General features: G+C 43.2%; 1 protein-coding gene across 1 annotated transcript in view; it reads right to left on the bottom strand.

Annotated features, from left to right (window-relative positions):
* The window catches only part of PPP1R14C (protein phosphatase 1 regulatory inhibitor subunit 14C), a 77241-nt gene extending 63358 nt beyond the window's left edge, over positions 1-13883 (bottom strand). Inside the window, exon 1 of the mRNA XM_056567333.1 lies at positions 13281-13883. Coding sequence (XP_056423308.1) covers positions 13281-13532 — 252 coding nt within the window. The 5' untranslated portion in view covers positions 13533-13883. The remainder of the gene's footprint in view (positions 1-13280) is intronic.
* Between the last annotated feature and the right edge of the window lie 2807 nt (positions 13884-16690).

Below are 16690 nucleotides of genomic sequence, written 5' to 3'. Positions count from 1 at the left end.
ATGGGATGGGATGGGTTGGATGTCATGCAATAGCTTATATCTCATATGATAGGTGGCAGAAATATCTGACCTCAGATGATCTACATTCCTATAAGACTGATTCATACAGTAGGTTTACAATGTGCTTTTGCAGTACTGTCCAATCAGATGGCTCAACCAGAGGAAAGCCATTCCTTTAGTTAAGAGAAACTATGACTATTCATTATTTTTTTGTATATAAAAGTGCTGTTCTGTTGCTAGCGGCATACATAGCTGCTGAATGCTCCAGAGGAAGTTCTTTTCTTCTTGAATTTCCTTTCTGTCTGACCACAGTGCTCTCTGCCGACACCTCTATCCATGTCAGGAACTTTCCAGAGTAGGATAGGTTTGCTATAGGGATTTGCTCCTACTCTAGACAGTTACTAAAATGGACAGAGGTGTCAGCAAAGAGAACTGTGGACAGATAGAAAGGAAATTTAAAAAGAAAAGAACTTCCTTTGTAGTATACAGCAGCTGATAAGTACAGGAAGAATTAAGATTTTTAAATAGAAGTAATTTACAAATCTGTATAACTTTCTGGCACCAGTCGATTTAACCCCTTAACGATGCAGGACGTAACCGTATGTCCTGGTGAGGTGGTACTTAACGCACATTAAATGTCCTATACATAATCGCGAGCATCGGAGCGATGCTTGGGACATGCGCGGCAGGTGCCGGCTGCTGATAGCAACCAGGGACCCGCCGGTAATGGCCAACATCCGTGATTGCGCGGATGTCCGCCATTAACTCCACAGATGCCTTTATCAATACAGATCACAGCATCCGCGGCGATCCGATCATCCAGAATAGCAGACGGAGGTCCCCTCACCTGCCTATGCTGCCTTCCATGGGTTCTTCTGCTCTGGTCTGAGATCGAGCAAACCAGAAGATGACCAATATCACTGATCAGTGCTATGTCCTATGCATAGCACTGAACAGTCTTAGCAATTGAATGATTGCTATAAATAGTCCCCTATGGGGACTATTTAAGTGTAAATATGAAAGTTAAAAAAAAAAATAATTTGAAAAATCCCCTAGCCAATAAAAAAATTTAAATGACCCATTTTCCCCCATTTCACCACAAAAAGTGTAAAAAAAAAAAAAGAAATGTAAAAAACATTTAGTATCACCACGTGTGTAAATATCCGAACTGTTAAAATATAATAATGATACCGTACGGTGAATGGCGTGAACATAAAAAAATTAAAAATAAAGTCCAAAATTGCTGCTTTTTTTTTATAACATTTTATTCCAAAATAAATTGATAAAAAATGTATTTTATATATGCAAATATGGTATCAATAAAAAGTACAGATCACTGCGCAAAAAATGAGCCCTCATACCGCTGCTTATACGGAAAAATGAAAAAGTTATAGGTCTTCAAAACGTACTAATTTGGTTAAAAAGTTTGCGATTTTTTTTACAGTAATAGAAAAGTATGTAATCATGAGTATCATTTTAATCGTATTGACCCAAAGAATAAAGAACATGTCATTTTTACCGTAAATTGTACGGCGTGAAAACGAAACCTTCCAAAACTAGCAAAATTGTGGTTTTCTTTTTAATTTCCCCACATTTTGGTTGCGCCATACATTTTATGGTAAAGTGAATGAATGCATTACAAAGGACAACCGGTCGCGCAAAAAACAAGCCCTCATACTAGTCTGTGGATGAAAATATAAAAGTTATGATTTTTTGAAGGCAAGGAGGAAAAACGAAAACGAAAAAATTAAATCCTTAAGGCCAAAATGGGCTGGGTTCTTAAAGGGTTAAAAAATGTTTTCCCAGCAGAGTACCCCTTTAAGCTTTATTTACATCCTCATCAGATTTCATCAAAAAGCCCAGACTTTAGCAGAGCATGCTGAGCTTTCTTGTTCTGTAAAATGCTAACAGGCTCCCTTCAAGAGAATTTATTTTTTTTTTTATATATTTTAATTTTCTGACTGTATATCATTCCATGTTCGCACACTATCTTTGCAGCCATATTGCTATACAGCAAGCCGCGTTGACAGAAAATGTAACAAAGGGGACTTATTTTCAGTGGCGAAGTTTCCTAGACATGTTGTGTGACCTGTGTAGAGACCATGAAGGGGGAAGTGCGACCATCACCCATTGTCAATGGTGGCTCCTGTGTTTTATATATACACAGTATAGGTATCACCTTTCATTGTTATTCTGTATATTTTAAAGGAAATCTGTCACCAGTGTCACCTGCACTAAGGTGACACTGATGACAACGGTACTTACCTTGTCCCATTCTGTGGCAGGGATTTCTGGTAATCTTCTCCATTAAGCTTCAGCTCTGGGCCCGGCTTGGGGCACGGTGGGGTGACGTCAGAGTGCCAGTTAACGCCACCTGTGCCAGTTAGCACTTTATTAGTATATAGGGAAAAACAAAGATATCAGCAGAACGGGCACAGTAAGCATCAGACTGATCAGCATCCCCCGCACTCAGCCAGTACCGCTATTTAGTGTGGGGGGAGCAAGCTGACAGTTTTCCTTTAATGACGTCACCGCTGCTGCGAGACCCAGCAGAGAACTGCAGCGGCTTGGGCGGAGCTTAATGACATCACCGCTGCTGCTCCCTGCTGCTAGAAAACAGCAGCGGTAACAGAGCTGAAGCTTAACGGTCAAGATTACCAGAGATCCCCGCCACGGAAAGGGACAAGGTAAGTACCATTGTCATCAGAGTCCCCTGCACTACCTGTCGGTACCGTCTGGTTAGTGCAGGTGACACTGGTGACAGATTTCCTTTAAGGAGAACACCGCTGATTTTTTTTTCTGTACAGAACAGGAAGTGTCAGCTAATTTTTAGGCTCAGTGGTCAAAACGAAAACCGCATGATTTTATAATAGATTTGCAACATTTCCATTCATCTTTAAAAATAGGTTTCTCATAAAAACTATTTAACAAGGTCATTTATTTGAAGATACATTCTCCTTAAAGCAGTGTTTTCCAAACAGCGTGCCTCCAGCTGTTGCAGCCTTTGGCAGTCCAGGAATGCTGGATGTTGTAGGTTTGCAACAGCTGTAGGCACACTGTTTGGAAAACACTGCCTTAAAGGGGTATTTCCATCTCAGGCTCACTTTACACCTCTGCACCTGACCAAGTCATCTCCCTCCCTGCACTTTAAGTTGCCTGCGGTCTTTGAATCAACATGAAAAACTACAAACTGCAATATCTTCGTACCTGGTAAATGCTATGTTCATTTTTCCTTTTCTATCCTCATGAAGTTTCTCCTTACATATAAGCATACCAGTACTCCGTGAATCTAACTCATCTCCTGGCTTACATGTGTGCAGTGCCTAAAGTGCCTTCTTGACATGTGCTAGTATCCCCATATTTAGCTTATCCCCAAATTATAGGATAGGGGATAACAAGCTGGTTAGTGTGGGTCCAACTCCTGGGACCTCCACTGATCCCAAAAACATGGACCATCGCGTTAACCAGTCATCTGTCTGTGTAAAAGGAGCCTAGCCCTCACAGCACTGAAGCTTAGAGAGAGGGATAGTCAAAAGTAGGTTACTAAATAACAAATGTCTGTCACACCTATCTATTCTTGCATCACCAAAACTAAAAGACATTCCAGACAAGTTAAAAAAAATAAAAAAAATAATAGAATTAGAACTAGATCTAAATTTAGAGGGGAAAGGTTAAATTGAGAGGTACTTCTAGCTGCACACGAGGCTCCTTTCACATTATACATTCATCTGTTTTTTAAAGATCCGTTATGAAAACCCTGAAAATCGGCCGTTAAACAATCCCATTATAGTCTATGGGATTTTTACATTATCCGTTTTAACCCATTATTTTGGGACAGGAGAAAGAACGGAAGAAATAGTGCATGCACTATTTCTTCAGTTCTTTCTCCCGTCACAAAATAATGTCCGTTATTAATAACGGGTTATGAGGGGATAAAACAGATAATTTAAAATTCCCATACACTATAATGGGATTTTGTAACGGCCGTTTTTAATGGTTTTGTTAACAGATTCTTATAACGGATCTTTAAAATGGATAATTCTATAATGTGAAAGCAGCCTAACATACATACGTTACCTTTTCCTGCACCAAAAATGTTAAACCCCTCAACCCATGATTTTAGATACGGCACATTACTCAACTAGACAATAGGGGAGATATATAAAACTCTGTGCAGTGTTAGAGTGGTGCGGATGCCCAGAGCAATCAGATTGCTTCTTTCATTTCCCAGAGAACATTTTAAAAATAAAAGAAGCAATCTGATTGCCCATAGCAGCCAATCTCCCCCTATTTGCCTCTACAGCTGTAGTGAAAACCTCAGCATAGACCGTCAGCCGTACATAGTCACACATGACGTATTTGGCTGCTGCGTATTTTCCCACCTCCATTGAAGTCAATGGGTAGCAAAATGTGCAGCTGATTTTGCTACCCATTGATTTCAATAGGTAGGAAAATATGCAGCAGCAAAATATGTCAAGTGTGACCCTACTCTAACGGTTCGAGTTAAAGAGTCTTAACCCATAGAATGGTTACTATATACAAAACTACAACCTCCTAGCATGACAACCTCACTACAGCTGGAGAGACATCCTAGTTGGGAACCACTGGTCTAGGTGATCTGTACTAGTGAACCAGGCCTGAGCTTCTGTTTGCCAGCAACTTAGCCAGAATATATAGATTGGAGTGTGGGTGCCCATTCCTATGACATCTCATCAGTAAAGTGCCCTAGGCTTTGCCCCATGCCCACAGCTATACTGTGCAGAAAATAGCAGATGCCCACAGCTCCCGTCAGTCCAAAACACAAGGGTTGGAAGATGAATTTACAATATGCTCCTTGATGAGCGCTTGTATATATGCCGGGGTATGTACATGTGTATTCAGGTGTCATATGTAGGTTTATGTGTAAAGTTGTATGTTTACAATGAACTGAATACCAATACTGAATGTGGTCTTTACAAAAGTTGCTGCATCTCCACTGTCACGTGTCTGCCCCACAGAGAGTTGGGTATAAAATGTTGAGTGTTCCAGACGTAGTGTGGATCTGTGTGAGGTGAAGGTTTTAGTTTTTATGGAGGACACCTGATCAATTAATTTCAAAAGAGAAAAAAATAATAAAATGTCCCAGTATTTCAATCAAAACTATATAACAATCTGTTTAGATCATTTGGGTGGATTGCATTTTCTATGACAGATTTCCGTCCCACTCAATGCAAGTCTATGGGAGGGGTTGTTAAGGCTGTCACGCCCCCTCCCATAGACTTTCATTGAGGGGGCGGGGCATGACCTCACAAGCTTCCAGCACCGGCCCCAGCATTCAGAACAGTTTGTTCCAAACACTGAGCAGTGGAGTACCCCTTTAAAGGGCTATTGGAGGAGGAGAGCACTGAATGGTGATGTTATGGTGGAAGGGAAGATGGTTCGAACCACGTTTTTGCCATACTGTTTTCAATCAATTTTTCTAAAGAAAACCGTATGGCAAAAAAAACGGATGGAATCGTATTGGAAAAAGTAAACTGTATGCGTTTTTTTAAACCGTATACTGTTTTTAAAAGTGCATACGGTTCAATCTTTTTATTAAAAAATTTAAAAAAATCTTTAATTTTTGAAGAAAATACGGAAGAAGCGGCACTCCAGGGATTGTAATCCAAAGATAATAGTTTTATTCACCCATCAGTGAGATGCAACGTTTCGATCCACAATCCGGATCTTTATCAATCTTTTTATTAAAAAATTTAAAAAAATCTTTAATTTTTGAAGATTTTGTCCATTTTAATGTGAGGGGTGTTGGGTGGGGACTTTAGGATGCAAATGTGCATGTGCAAAGTAAAAACCGTACATGGTTTCCCGTATGGAACCATATACATGTGCGTTTCCCATTGACGTCCATGTTTTAAAAAAAAAAAACCTATGCGGTTGCAGTACGGTTTTTAAACCGTATACGTTTTTACTTTGCACATGCCCATTTGCATCCTAAAGTCCCCAGCCAACACCCCTCCCATTAAAAATGGACAACATTTACAAAAACTTATGTTTTTTTTTCTGTGTTTTTTTTTTAATAAAAACAGAGAACCGTATGCACTTTTAAAAACAGTATATGTTTAAAAATGCATACTGTTTACTTTTTCCCATACAGTTCCATCCGTTTTTTTGCCATATGGTTTTCTTTAGAAAAACTGATTGAAAACAGTATGGCAAAAATGTGATGTGAACCCAGCCTAAGGCTGCATGTTTGTCTGTACAGTCCTTATTGGAAGGCCTAATGATAAACTCTAGTGTTGCTTTGGTTATTAACTTATGACCCCTCTGGCAGCGATGGAGCTGTTTTTGGCAAGGTGCTATCAGCACATGGCAATAAAGTATACAAAGGAGGAAATAAAAACAGATTATTTACTCTGCAGGTACAAGCCATGCAGGAAGGCTACAAGGGGAAAAAATGAAGACTGCCCTATGCCTTATAGAAAGAAACAATGTATGTTGTCAGCTACAATTTTACACCCTATGACCGTTTTCCAAACAGGGTGTCTCCAGCTGATGCAAAACCAAAGGCTTTCCCGGCATGCTTGGAGTTGTATTTTTGCAACAGCTGAAGGCCCCCTTGTTGGCTGCCATGATATCTGAGAAAGCTAAAACATTTGTGGGGAAACAATAAGAAAAGTACATATTGCACACTTGTATATAGAACGTATATGTCGATGTAATTGATCCAGCCCTGAAATGGATAGACTGACCGCTAAGACTGGTTTCCTTCATAGTCTCTTGGAGGACCCTTTCCTCTGCTCCATGGAGGACCCTCTTCTCCACTTTTGGACAGGCGTACAGCCGGATTGTAAGCAGTTCTATATTATAAGCCGCTATATACCGCCTCCCTGTTCTGGTTCTCATGGATTGAGAAGGAAAGTATTACTGATCCTATTCATAGTGCTGCAGGCTTTTGCATCCTGCCCACCCTGGCAGTACAGAGGGTACTGTTCAGGGATTGTTCATTAACACAACTTTACCCAACAGCCGAGACACTGACAGCATTCTGCAGGCCTAAGCTAAAACTAAAGGGAGGTTTCTAAATGAAAATGTTCTTCTGTGATAAAGCACTGACTGTGCTCACAGATAAGATATACTGAAAATGTCAGAGCTTCTATGAAGAGGAGAAGACTAGCAGAAATGCAACCCTGTGCAATCTATGTGTTCAGAATGCCAGGCAAAATGTTCATAAGGTAACCCTATAGAGGGGCCTAACAAAACCTGGGGCATCAACCCACTGACATCTATACATACATGATATTCTATTGTACTGACATATAGATATTCAATTAGTATATATGGGTGCAAGATTAAACACACAAAATGTTACTCCTCTGCTATTAGGACCTTTAGGATAGGGGATAAGGTGTCTGATTGCGAGGGGGTCAGGCGATCTCCAGCCAGCACCTCTCTGAAGATTTTTGTTTATAACGCTCCCTGCATGACATCACGACCACCCGAACCCAGCATTCTGAACAAAAAAAAAAACATGATAAATGTTGAATTCTTTTATAAACAAGATCCTGAACCCTCAATAGCAAGAAGTGTAAATGATATTTAGAAAAGACTTGAAAAAGTGTCTAGAAAACTACAAAATAACAGATAGCTGGACCAGGAAAATAATGACTGAAGATGTATAAGGCTGCTTTCACACTATGAACGTTTACCCGTTATTAAACGTCTGTTTTCTGTGTAAATAACGGACGCTTAATAACGGATAAAATAACGGGTGCTAACAGCTGAATAAATCATCCGTTAAGACCCGTTATTCCTCATGTATGGCCACCTCTGCCTGCAGACTCCCATAGGAGGAACTACTACTGCTCCCATCATGGAACAGACTTGTTTCCATGATGGGAGTAGTAATTCCCTGGCTGCAGGAGTCTGCAGGCAGCTGGGGAGGCTACATTAGTGTTTGTACTAATACCCCCATCATAGAACAGTCTGTTCCATGGTGGGGATTGTAGTACAGGGGCTGTGGGATTGATCGCACCGGCTTTCACTTCTGAGACCCGATGCGATCAGAATTTATTAATAAGGGGAGCGGGCTGAAAGCTCCGCAACCCGGCGATGTATCAGTGTGTTTTAACTTTCTTTTTTAATCCCCCACGGGAGCCCTGAATGGCCGGTACTGAGGAGCCAATCAGGGCTCTCAGAGGTAGATTTTAAAATTGTGAGTAGCAGGGGCCATATATATATTTTAAAAGCGCTGTGGGGGGCAAGATATATAATGCTGCAGGGGGGGCATACATATAGCCTATATATCTAGCCCATACGCTGCAGGGGGGGGGTATATATTTAATGCGCTGGTGGGGGGGGGGTATATATTTATTAATGCACTGGTGGGGGTCATATCTAATGCGCTGCTGGGGGGCTAGATATATAGGCTATAAGTCTGCCCCCCCCCTCCTGCTATATATCTTTATAGCTTTTAATATACATATGGCCCCCCTGCTCGTCACAATTTTCATTTTTAAATCTCCCTCATTCAAAAATGAAAAGTTAAAAACACACTGATACATGGCAGGGTTGCGGAGCTTGCCGCCCGCTCCCCTGCTTAATAACTTCAGATCGCATCAGGTCTCAGAAGTAAAACCCGGTGCGATCAATCCCTCAGCCCCTCTACTACAAACCCCCTCATGGAACAGACTGTTCCATGATGGGGTAGTAGTACAAACACTAATGTAGCCTCCCCAGCTGTCTGCAGACTCCCGAAGCCGGGGAATTACTACTCCAATCATGGAAACAAGTCTGTTCCATGATGGGAGTAGTAGTCCCTCAGCACTGCAGGAGTCTGCTGATGTCATGTCATGCTCAGTAAAATTAACGTCAGCATTAACAGGTGTATTTACTAACGTCCATTGGCCATAGACTTCAATGCTAAAAAGAACGTCCGTTAATTTACCCGTTTCTTGTGACGGGCGAAAAATTTGTGCATGTCCCGTTATTTCTCCAGTCACAACTAACGTAAGTTAGTCATGAAGGGTGATAACGGGTAAACAAAAAAAACCATTGACTTCAATGGGGTTGTTTAACAGGCGTTAATTTTTTTTCAAACGTACGTTTATTAACGGGTGAACTTCATAGTGTGAAAGCAGCCTTACCCATCAGACATGACTTCCATGAACCTTCTAGATACTTGTGGATGCTCAAAACTCCACATACACAACAATATGCCGGCCAAGTATTGTAGGATAAGTGCTGGGAACAGGATTGTATCCAGTTACAGGAAAATCTTTCATTTCACCTTATGACCAGATAAGAACTATTTCTGTCACTGGAATACATCTGACAGCCTGTTCATAAGACAGAAGGAATTAAAGGGGTACTCTGGTGGAAAACATGTATCTATTTATTTATTTTTAAAATCAACTGGTGCCAGAAAGTTAAACAGATTTGTAAATTACTTCTACTAAAAAATCTTTACCCTTACAGTACTTATTAGCAGCTGTATGCTACAGAGGAAATTCTTTTCTTTTTGAATTTCTTTTTTGTCTTGTCCACAGTGCTCTCTGTTGACACCTGAATATATAGCCGATAACTTATACCGATATTCCGGTATAAGTTATCGGTTATCTGCTAAAATAAAAAAAAGAAAAGATATCGGTCGATCCCTACTTGGTATTAGAGCTGGGCAGTATGACCACATATGTGTACACGGTATTTTTGTAACTTATTGCGGTTCAACGGTATTTCTTTCACACCCCCCCCCCCCTAAATCATGTGACCCGCGAACTCTGTTCTGCTCCCCCCCCCCCCACCAAATCATGTGACCCGCCAGCGCAGTTCTGCTCCCCCCTCCCCCCCCAAATTAATTATCAGCCCAGCGGGGGTACTAATCACATATGTCAAGCATTGCCCCCCTCTTTGTTGCGGGCCGCTGGCGCTGGAACTCACTGTGCGCCAGTGGTCTCCAACCTGCGGACCTCCAGACGTTGGCTGTCCGGGCATGCTGGGAGTTGTAGTTTTGCAACAGCTGGAGGTCCGCAGGTTTGAGACCACTGCTGTACGCAGTATCCCTATGCTGTAAAAGTTAAAGAAAATAAACTTTAAGTTACCTACGTCGGCCTTACGCTGGGGACTGGAACATCGGACAGCTGTCAGCCTATCACTAGCCGAAGCAATGTCCCGCCCCCGGCCAGTGATAGGCTGAGCCCACTGTCATGTAAAAAGCCGTTGGCTGTCCAGGCATGCTGGGAGTTGTAGTTTTGCAACATCTGGAGGTCCGCAGGTTGGAGACCACTGGCGTACAGTGAGTTCCAGTGCCAGCGGCCCCCAACAAAGAGGAGGAGGGCAGTGCTTGACATCTGTGAGTAGTTCCCTGCTGGGCTGATCATTAATTGGGGGGGGAACAGAACAGCGCTGGCGGGTAACATATGATTACTTCCCCGATGTGAGGACAGCGCTGCGCTGGGCTGATTCATTAATTCCCGAGGGGGAGGGGCCCAACCGGTATTGCGGTATGGGAGAAATTCATATCGTGCAGCCCAAAAATTTCGGTATTTGGTATGAACCGGTATACAGCCCAGCCCTACTTGGTATCTCCCTTTTTTAGCCAGGACACTGCTCTGGTGAAACTAGGATGGCTATCACACAAGTGGCTACAATATAATGCTACTTAAAGCCCTTTCTAGTTTTTCAAAAGTGAGGTAAAGGCTACCATTAGGGATAGCCAAACAAATATGTACATGACCACAATTCACTGTCTACTTCCCAGTATGTCAATAATAGATGGGTATACTTGTACCTCCTTGGGTTAGTTCACAGAAGGAAGAAACATCTGCACCAGATTAAAATACTAAGACGTGAAAATATATGGATGGACAGTACATAGATCTTTCCTGTAATGTTTACACCTAGGCCTGAACCATGACAAAGGGCAGCCCATATCTAGAGGAAAGAAGGTTTCACCATCATCACAGAAAGGGATTCTTTACTGTAAGAGCAGTACAAGCTCCTGGTTTGGGGCAACTGGCATCTATGTCAACACATTAGGGCAGTGTCTCCCAACCAGGCTGCCTCCAGCTGTTGCAAAACAACAACTCCCAGCATGACCGGACAGCCAAAGGCTGTCCGGTCATGCTGGGAGTTGAAGTTTTGCAACAGCTGGAGGCACCCTGGTTGGGAAACACTGCATTAGGGTAAAAGGTTGGGATTAATGGACTCTTGTCAAGCTGATCAGATAAGAAACTATGTAACTACCAATGAAAATGAAACCCCTTTTACATCATGTGTTTGTCCATGTCACATATACACGATGGGGGAGATTTATCAAAAACTGTGCAGAGGAAGAGTGGTGCAGTTTCCCATGGCAACCAATCAGATGGCTTCTTTCATTTTTAAAGAGACCAGTGAAAAATGAAAGCAGGAATCTAATTGGTTGCCATTGGCAACTGCACCACTCTTCCTCTACACAGGTTACACTACAAGATAACATTACTGAGCCGGGCCCAAATGCACTACAAGATAACACTACAGAGTACCCCCACAATATGTTAGAAGGTAACACTACAGAACAGGCCCTACAGATTATACAGTACAAAAAAGGTAGGAATACACCTTTATACTCACCCAATCTCATAAGTGATCGCACATAGAAAGGATAGGCCATGTGACACCTTCACTTGTGAGAACAAAGAATTGCGCCCCCTCAGGATCACCAGAGATCTGCAGACTAGATCCCTAGCCAGATCTCTTGAGTAGTCATCATCCATCCTATAGAAATGTTCACTATAAAAGGGATGGTTCTGTACTGATAACACTGCAGTCATTGTGCTGCTCCTCTCCTATTGCAGTGAACAGATGTGAATGTAAACTCTGCAAGCGTTATTGCTATGTCACTAGTGCATTATATATGGCAGGATCACATAAAGGCAGCCTCTGATCCGCACTCCCCTTCCTGTATAATATAACCAATGGAATAAACATCACGCATGAGAGAATAGTCTTACCAATCCTGACAAGTGACTTAATGCTTCCTAAATCTGATCAGATGCAAAGGAGGCTTGGAGAGAACCAGACACAATAGCCTTACCCAGACAGTATGGACAAGTAATGGTATTAAATGAAGGTGACCCAGACGCAATGCATTACATGGAGCCCAGGGACTGCTAGATCCTACATTAGGGACAACTTCACACTGAGCCTGAATGTAAAGACAGCTAGATACAGATAGCCCTATATACCTTCTAGATCAGACAGATCTCCTTACAGAGGGGCACCGATGGCTGGCATCTTCCTTAAAGATAGGGAACAATTGGCTGGCATGCTCCTAATAGAGGGGCATCTATACTTTGCATCTTCCAACTAGAAGGACATTTATGCCTGGCATCCTCCTTGTGGAGGCTTCAAAGGCTGACATCTACCATATAGAAGGGCACCAGTGCCCGGTACCCGTCATATAGAAGTGCCGGCACCCGTCATATAAGAAGGGCACCAATGCCCGGCACCCGTCATATAAGAAGGGCACCAGTGCCCGGCACCCGTCATATAAGAAGGGCACCAGTGCACGGCACCCGTCATATAAGAAGGGCACCAGTGCCCGGCACCCGTCATATAAGAAGGGCACCAGTGCACGGCACCCGTCATATAAGAAGGGCACCAGTGCACGGCACCCGTCATATAAGAAGGGCACCAGTGCCCGGCACCCGTCATATAAGAAGGGCACCAGTGCCCGGCACCCGTCATATAAGAAGGGCACCAGTGCACGGCACCCGTCATATAAGAAGGGCACCAATGCCCGGCACCCGTCATAAGAAGGGCACCAATGCCCGGCACCCGTCATATAGATGGGCTTCAAAAACTGGTCATATAGACAGGCTTCCTCCATACAGAGGGGTGTCCATGCCTGGCATCCTCTATATAGATCAGTGTTACCCAACCAAGGTGCCTCCAGCTGTTGCAAAACAACAACTCCCAGCATGCCCGGACAGCCGAAGGCTGTCCGGGCATGCTGGGAGTTGTTGTTTTACAACAGCTGGAGGCACCCTGGTTGGAAAACACCGATATAGAGGGACATCCATCTAAAGACCTGATAACCTGACCATGAACTGTCTAGAAGACAAGACACATACAGGGACACTGCCCCAGGCCTGCAGAGCTGCTGTCAGTCACATCTATGTATATGGAGGGCTGAGGGATATAAATCCCACCGTCTGCCTCCCCATATCCTGTGCTGGCTGATAACAGAGAACTATAGCTGTAGTGTGGTCTACATGACGTCACCATCAGCAGTATATAGATGCACATGTATGGTCCGGTACCTCACAGCCATAGAGCTCGCTCAGCTGCTCCACGATCCACTCCTCCAGCACCAGCCGCTTCCTCAGCTCCTTCCTGTCGTATTTCACAGTCACTTTCCCCTGCTGCTGCCTCTTCTGCTGCTGCTGCTTGTGCTGCTGAGCGGACACCTGCGGGGACTCTTCACGGGCTCCAGGGGCGCCCAGCGGGGTCTGAAAAAACACCCTTCCCCCGGCTGCAGCAGGGCTGGGCTCCGTGCCGCTCACCGCAGACATCTCCCTGAGTGGAGCCCGGTATGCTGGGATGAGGAGCGCGCAGTGATCCAGGCAGCCCCGCACTGCTGTGTGCTGTGACGTGTGCGGCTTGTGCTGATCCCGCGGCGCTCTACTCCCTCATTACCACAGCCCGTGGATCGTTCCGCCCGGTCTATATAACGCGCAGCGGCCGCTTCTTCAGGTCCCCGCTATTCTCCCTGTCATCCGCCGTCTGCTCACCTCGTACCTGCACCCACTCCCTCCCCCCGCGCTCTGCCGGGCTCTGGTTCGCTCTTATCTGAGGGGGAGGAGCTTACCAGCCAAAATATAGGAAAGGGGGCGGGGACTGCGACCTGGAGACGGCTGATCCATACGCGGTGGGGGTGTATTACATAGTGTACAGTGGAGAGAGGGGCTCAGGTGTAGGCTACTGCTGTCACGTGGCTGCTATAGAGCTTTCCTATAGGCTTCATGCTGGGTACCTGTATTATGAGGCCTATTTCACTAAAACTGCTGAGAAAAAAAACTATGTGGGAACATATATGGGGAGAAATATTAAAACCTGTCCAGAAGAAAAGTTGCTGAGTTGCCCATAGCAACCAATCAGATCACTTTTTTCATTTTTAATAAGGCCTCTGAAAAATGAAAGAAGTCATCTGATTGGTTGCTATGGGCAACTGGGCAACTTTTCCTCTACACAGGTTTTGATAAATCTCCCTAGACTCCTGACTCCATAGACTCCTGCTTAAAATGGCACAAAGTAAGGGAGGCTTATTCTTTTTGGAGCTGTAAAATGCCTTAGAAAACAAAGCCTTAACCCCTTAAAGGAGAACTCCAGAATGTAAAAACTGGGATGCTTCCAGTTTCACTTCAGACGCAGTGGTCAAATTTGATCGCCGTGTCTGAAGGGTTAATACCAGGCATCACCGCGATCGGTGATGTCCGGTATTAGCCACGGGTCCCGGTCGTTGATGACTGCCGGGACCAACCCAATATGACGCGGGGTCCTGCGTCGTTAAGGAGTTAAAAACTGAAGAGAAAAAGAGTAGGGTGCTGATGTTCAGTAGCCCCGGGGTTCTTCCAGACTCTGCAAACATCAGACGTTGTTGTAAATTGTAGAAAGACAAGAGTAAATCACGAACCCAAAAATTAACCTTGTCTAGGCACTTCTCCCATTGTATACAATAGAACAGAGAATAACATTTAAGTCCATTAACTCCTTAAGGACCCAGCCCAAATATAATTTAACCCCTTAAGAACTCAGGGTTTTTCAGTTTTTGCACTTTCGTTTTTTCCTCCTTACCTTTTAAAAATCATAACCCTTTCAATTTTCCACCTAAGAATCCATATTATGGCTTATTTTTTGCATCACCAATTCTACTTTGCAGTGACATTAGTCATTTTACCCAAAAATTCACGGCGAAACAGAAAAAAAATCATTGTGCGACAAAATCGAAGAAAAAACGCCATTTTGTAACTTTTGGGGGCTTCCGTTTCTACGCAGTGCATATTTCGGTAAAAATTCCACCTTATCATTATTCTGTAGGTCCATACGGTGAAAATGATACCCTACTTATATAGGTTTGATTTTGTCGTACTTCTGGAAAAAATCATAACTACATGCAGGAAAATGTATACGTTTAAAAATGTCATCTTCTGACCCCTATAACTTTTTTTATTTTTCCACGTACAGGGCGGTATGAGGACTCATTTTTTGCGCCGTGATCTGAACTTTTTATCGGTACGATTTTTGTTTTGATCGGACTTTTTGATCACTTTTTATAAATTTTTTAATGGTATAAAAAGTGACCAAAAATACGCTTTTTTGGACTTTGGAATTTTTTTGCGCGTACACCATTGACCGTGCGGTTTAATTAATGATATATTTTTATAGTTCGGACATTTACACACGCGGTGATACCACATATGTTTATTTTTTTTTATTTACACTGTTTTATTTTTTTTTATGGGAAAAGGGGGGTGATTCAAACTTTTATTAGGGAAGGGGTTAAATGACCTTTATTAACACTTTTTTTTTGCAGAAGACCCATAACACTGCACGCACTGATCTCTCATGATGATCACTGACGTGTATTAACACACCTGTGATCAGTGTTATCGGCGCTTGACTGCTCCTGCCTGGATCTCACACCGAGGAGGCAGGTAAGGGCCCTCCCGGTGTCCTGTAAGCTGTTCCAGCGGCAGTCCCGAACAGCTCGACTGAGCAGCCGGGATACTTTCCCTTTCACTTCAGACGCGGCGGTCAGCTTTGATCGCTGCGTCTGAAGGGTTAATACAGGGCATCACCGCGACAGGTGATGTCCTGTATTAGCCGCGGGTCCCGGCCGTTGATAGCCGCCGGGACCGACCCGATATGACGCGGGGACACAGCGTGACCCGGCGGCATATCGCGGGAGCCGGTGGAGGACGTAAATATACGTCATGCGTCGTTAAGCGCTTAAGGACCCGGCCATTTTTTGAACATCTGACCACTGTCACTTCAAACATTAATAATTCTGGGATGCTTTTACCTTTCATTCTGATTCCGAGATAGTTTTTTCGTGACATATTCTACTTTATGTTAGTGGTAAAATTTTGTTGATACTTGTTTCATTTCTTGGTGAAAAATTCAAAAATTTGATGAAAAAATTGAAAATTTAGCATTTTTTTTTACTTTGAAGCTCTCTGCGTATAAGGAAAATAAACATTCCAAAATAAATTATACATTGATCCAGATACACAATATGTCTACTTTATGTTTGCATCATAAAGTTGACATGTTCAGCAGCAATTTTCCAATTTTTCTCAAAATTTTCAAAATCTGAATTTTTCTGGGACCAGTTCAGTTTTGAAGTGGATTTGAAGGGCCTTCATATTCGAAATACCCCACAAATTACCCAATTATAAAAACTGCACCCCTCAAAGTATCCAAAATGACATTCAGTAAGTGTGTTAACCCTTAGGTGTTTCACAGGAATAGCAGCAAAGTGAAGGAGAAAATTCAAAATCTTAATTTTTTACATTCTCATGTTCTTGGAAACCCAGTTTTTGAATTTTTACAAGGGGTAAAAGGAGAGAAATCTTCCTAAAATGTGTAACCTAATTTCTCTCGAGCAAGGAAATACCTCATATGTGTATGTCAAGTGTTCGGCGGGCGCAGTAGAGGGCTCAGAAGGGAA

This window comes from Hyla sarda, chromosome 3, assembly GCF_029499605.1.
Source record: "Hyla sarda isolate aHylSar1 chromosome 3, aHylSar1.hap1, whole genome shotgun sequence".
NCBI lineage: Eukaryota > Metazoa > Chordata > Amphibia > Anura > Hylidae > Hyla > Hyla sarda.
Note: the sequence above shows the minus strand (reverse complement) of the source record. Positions and strands in the feature narration are given on the sequence as shown.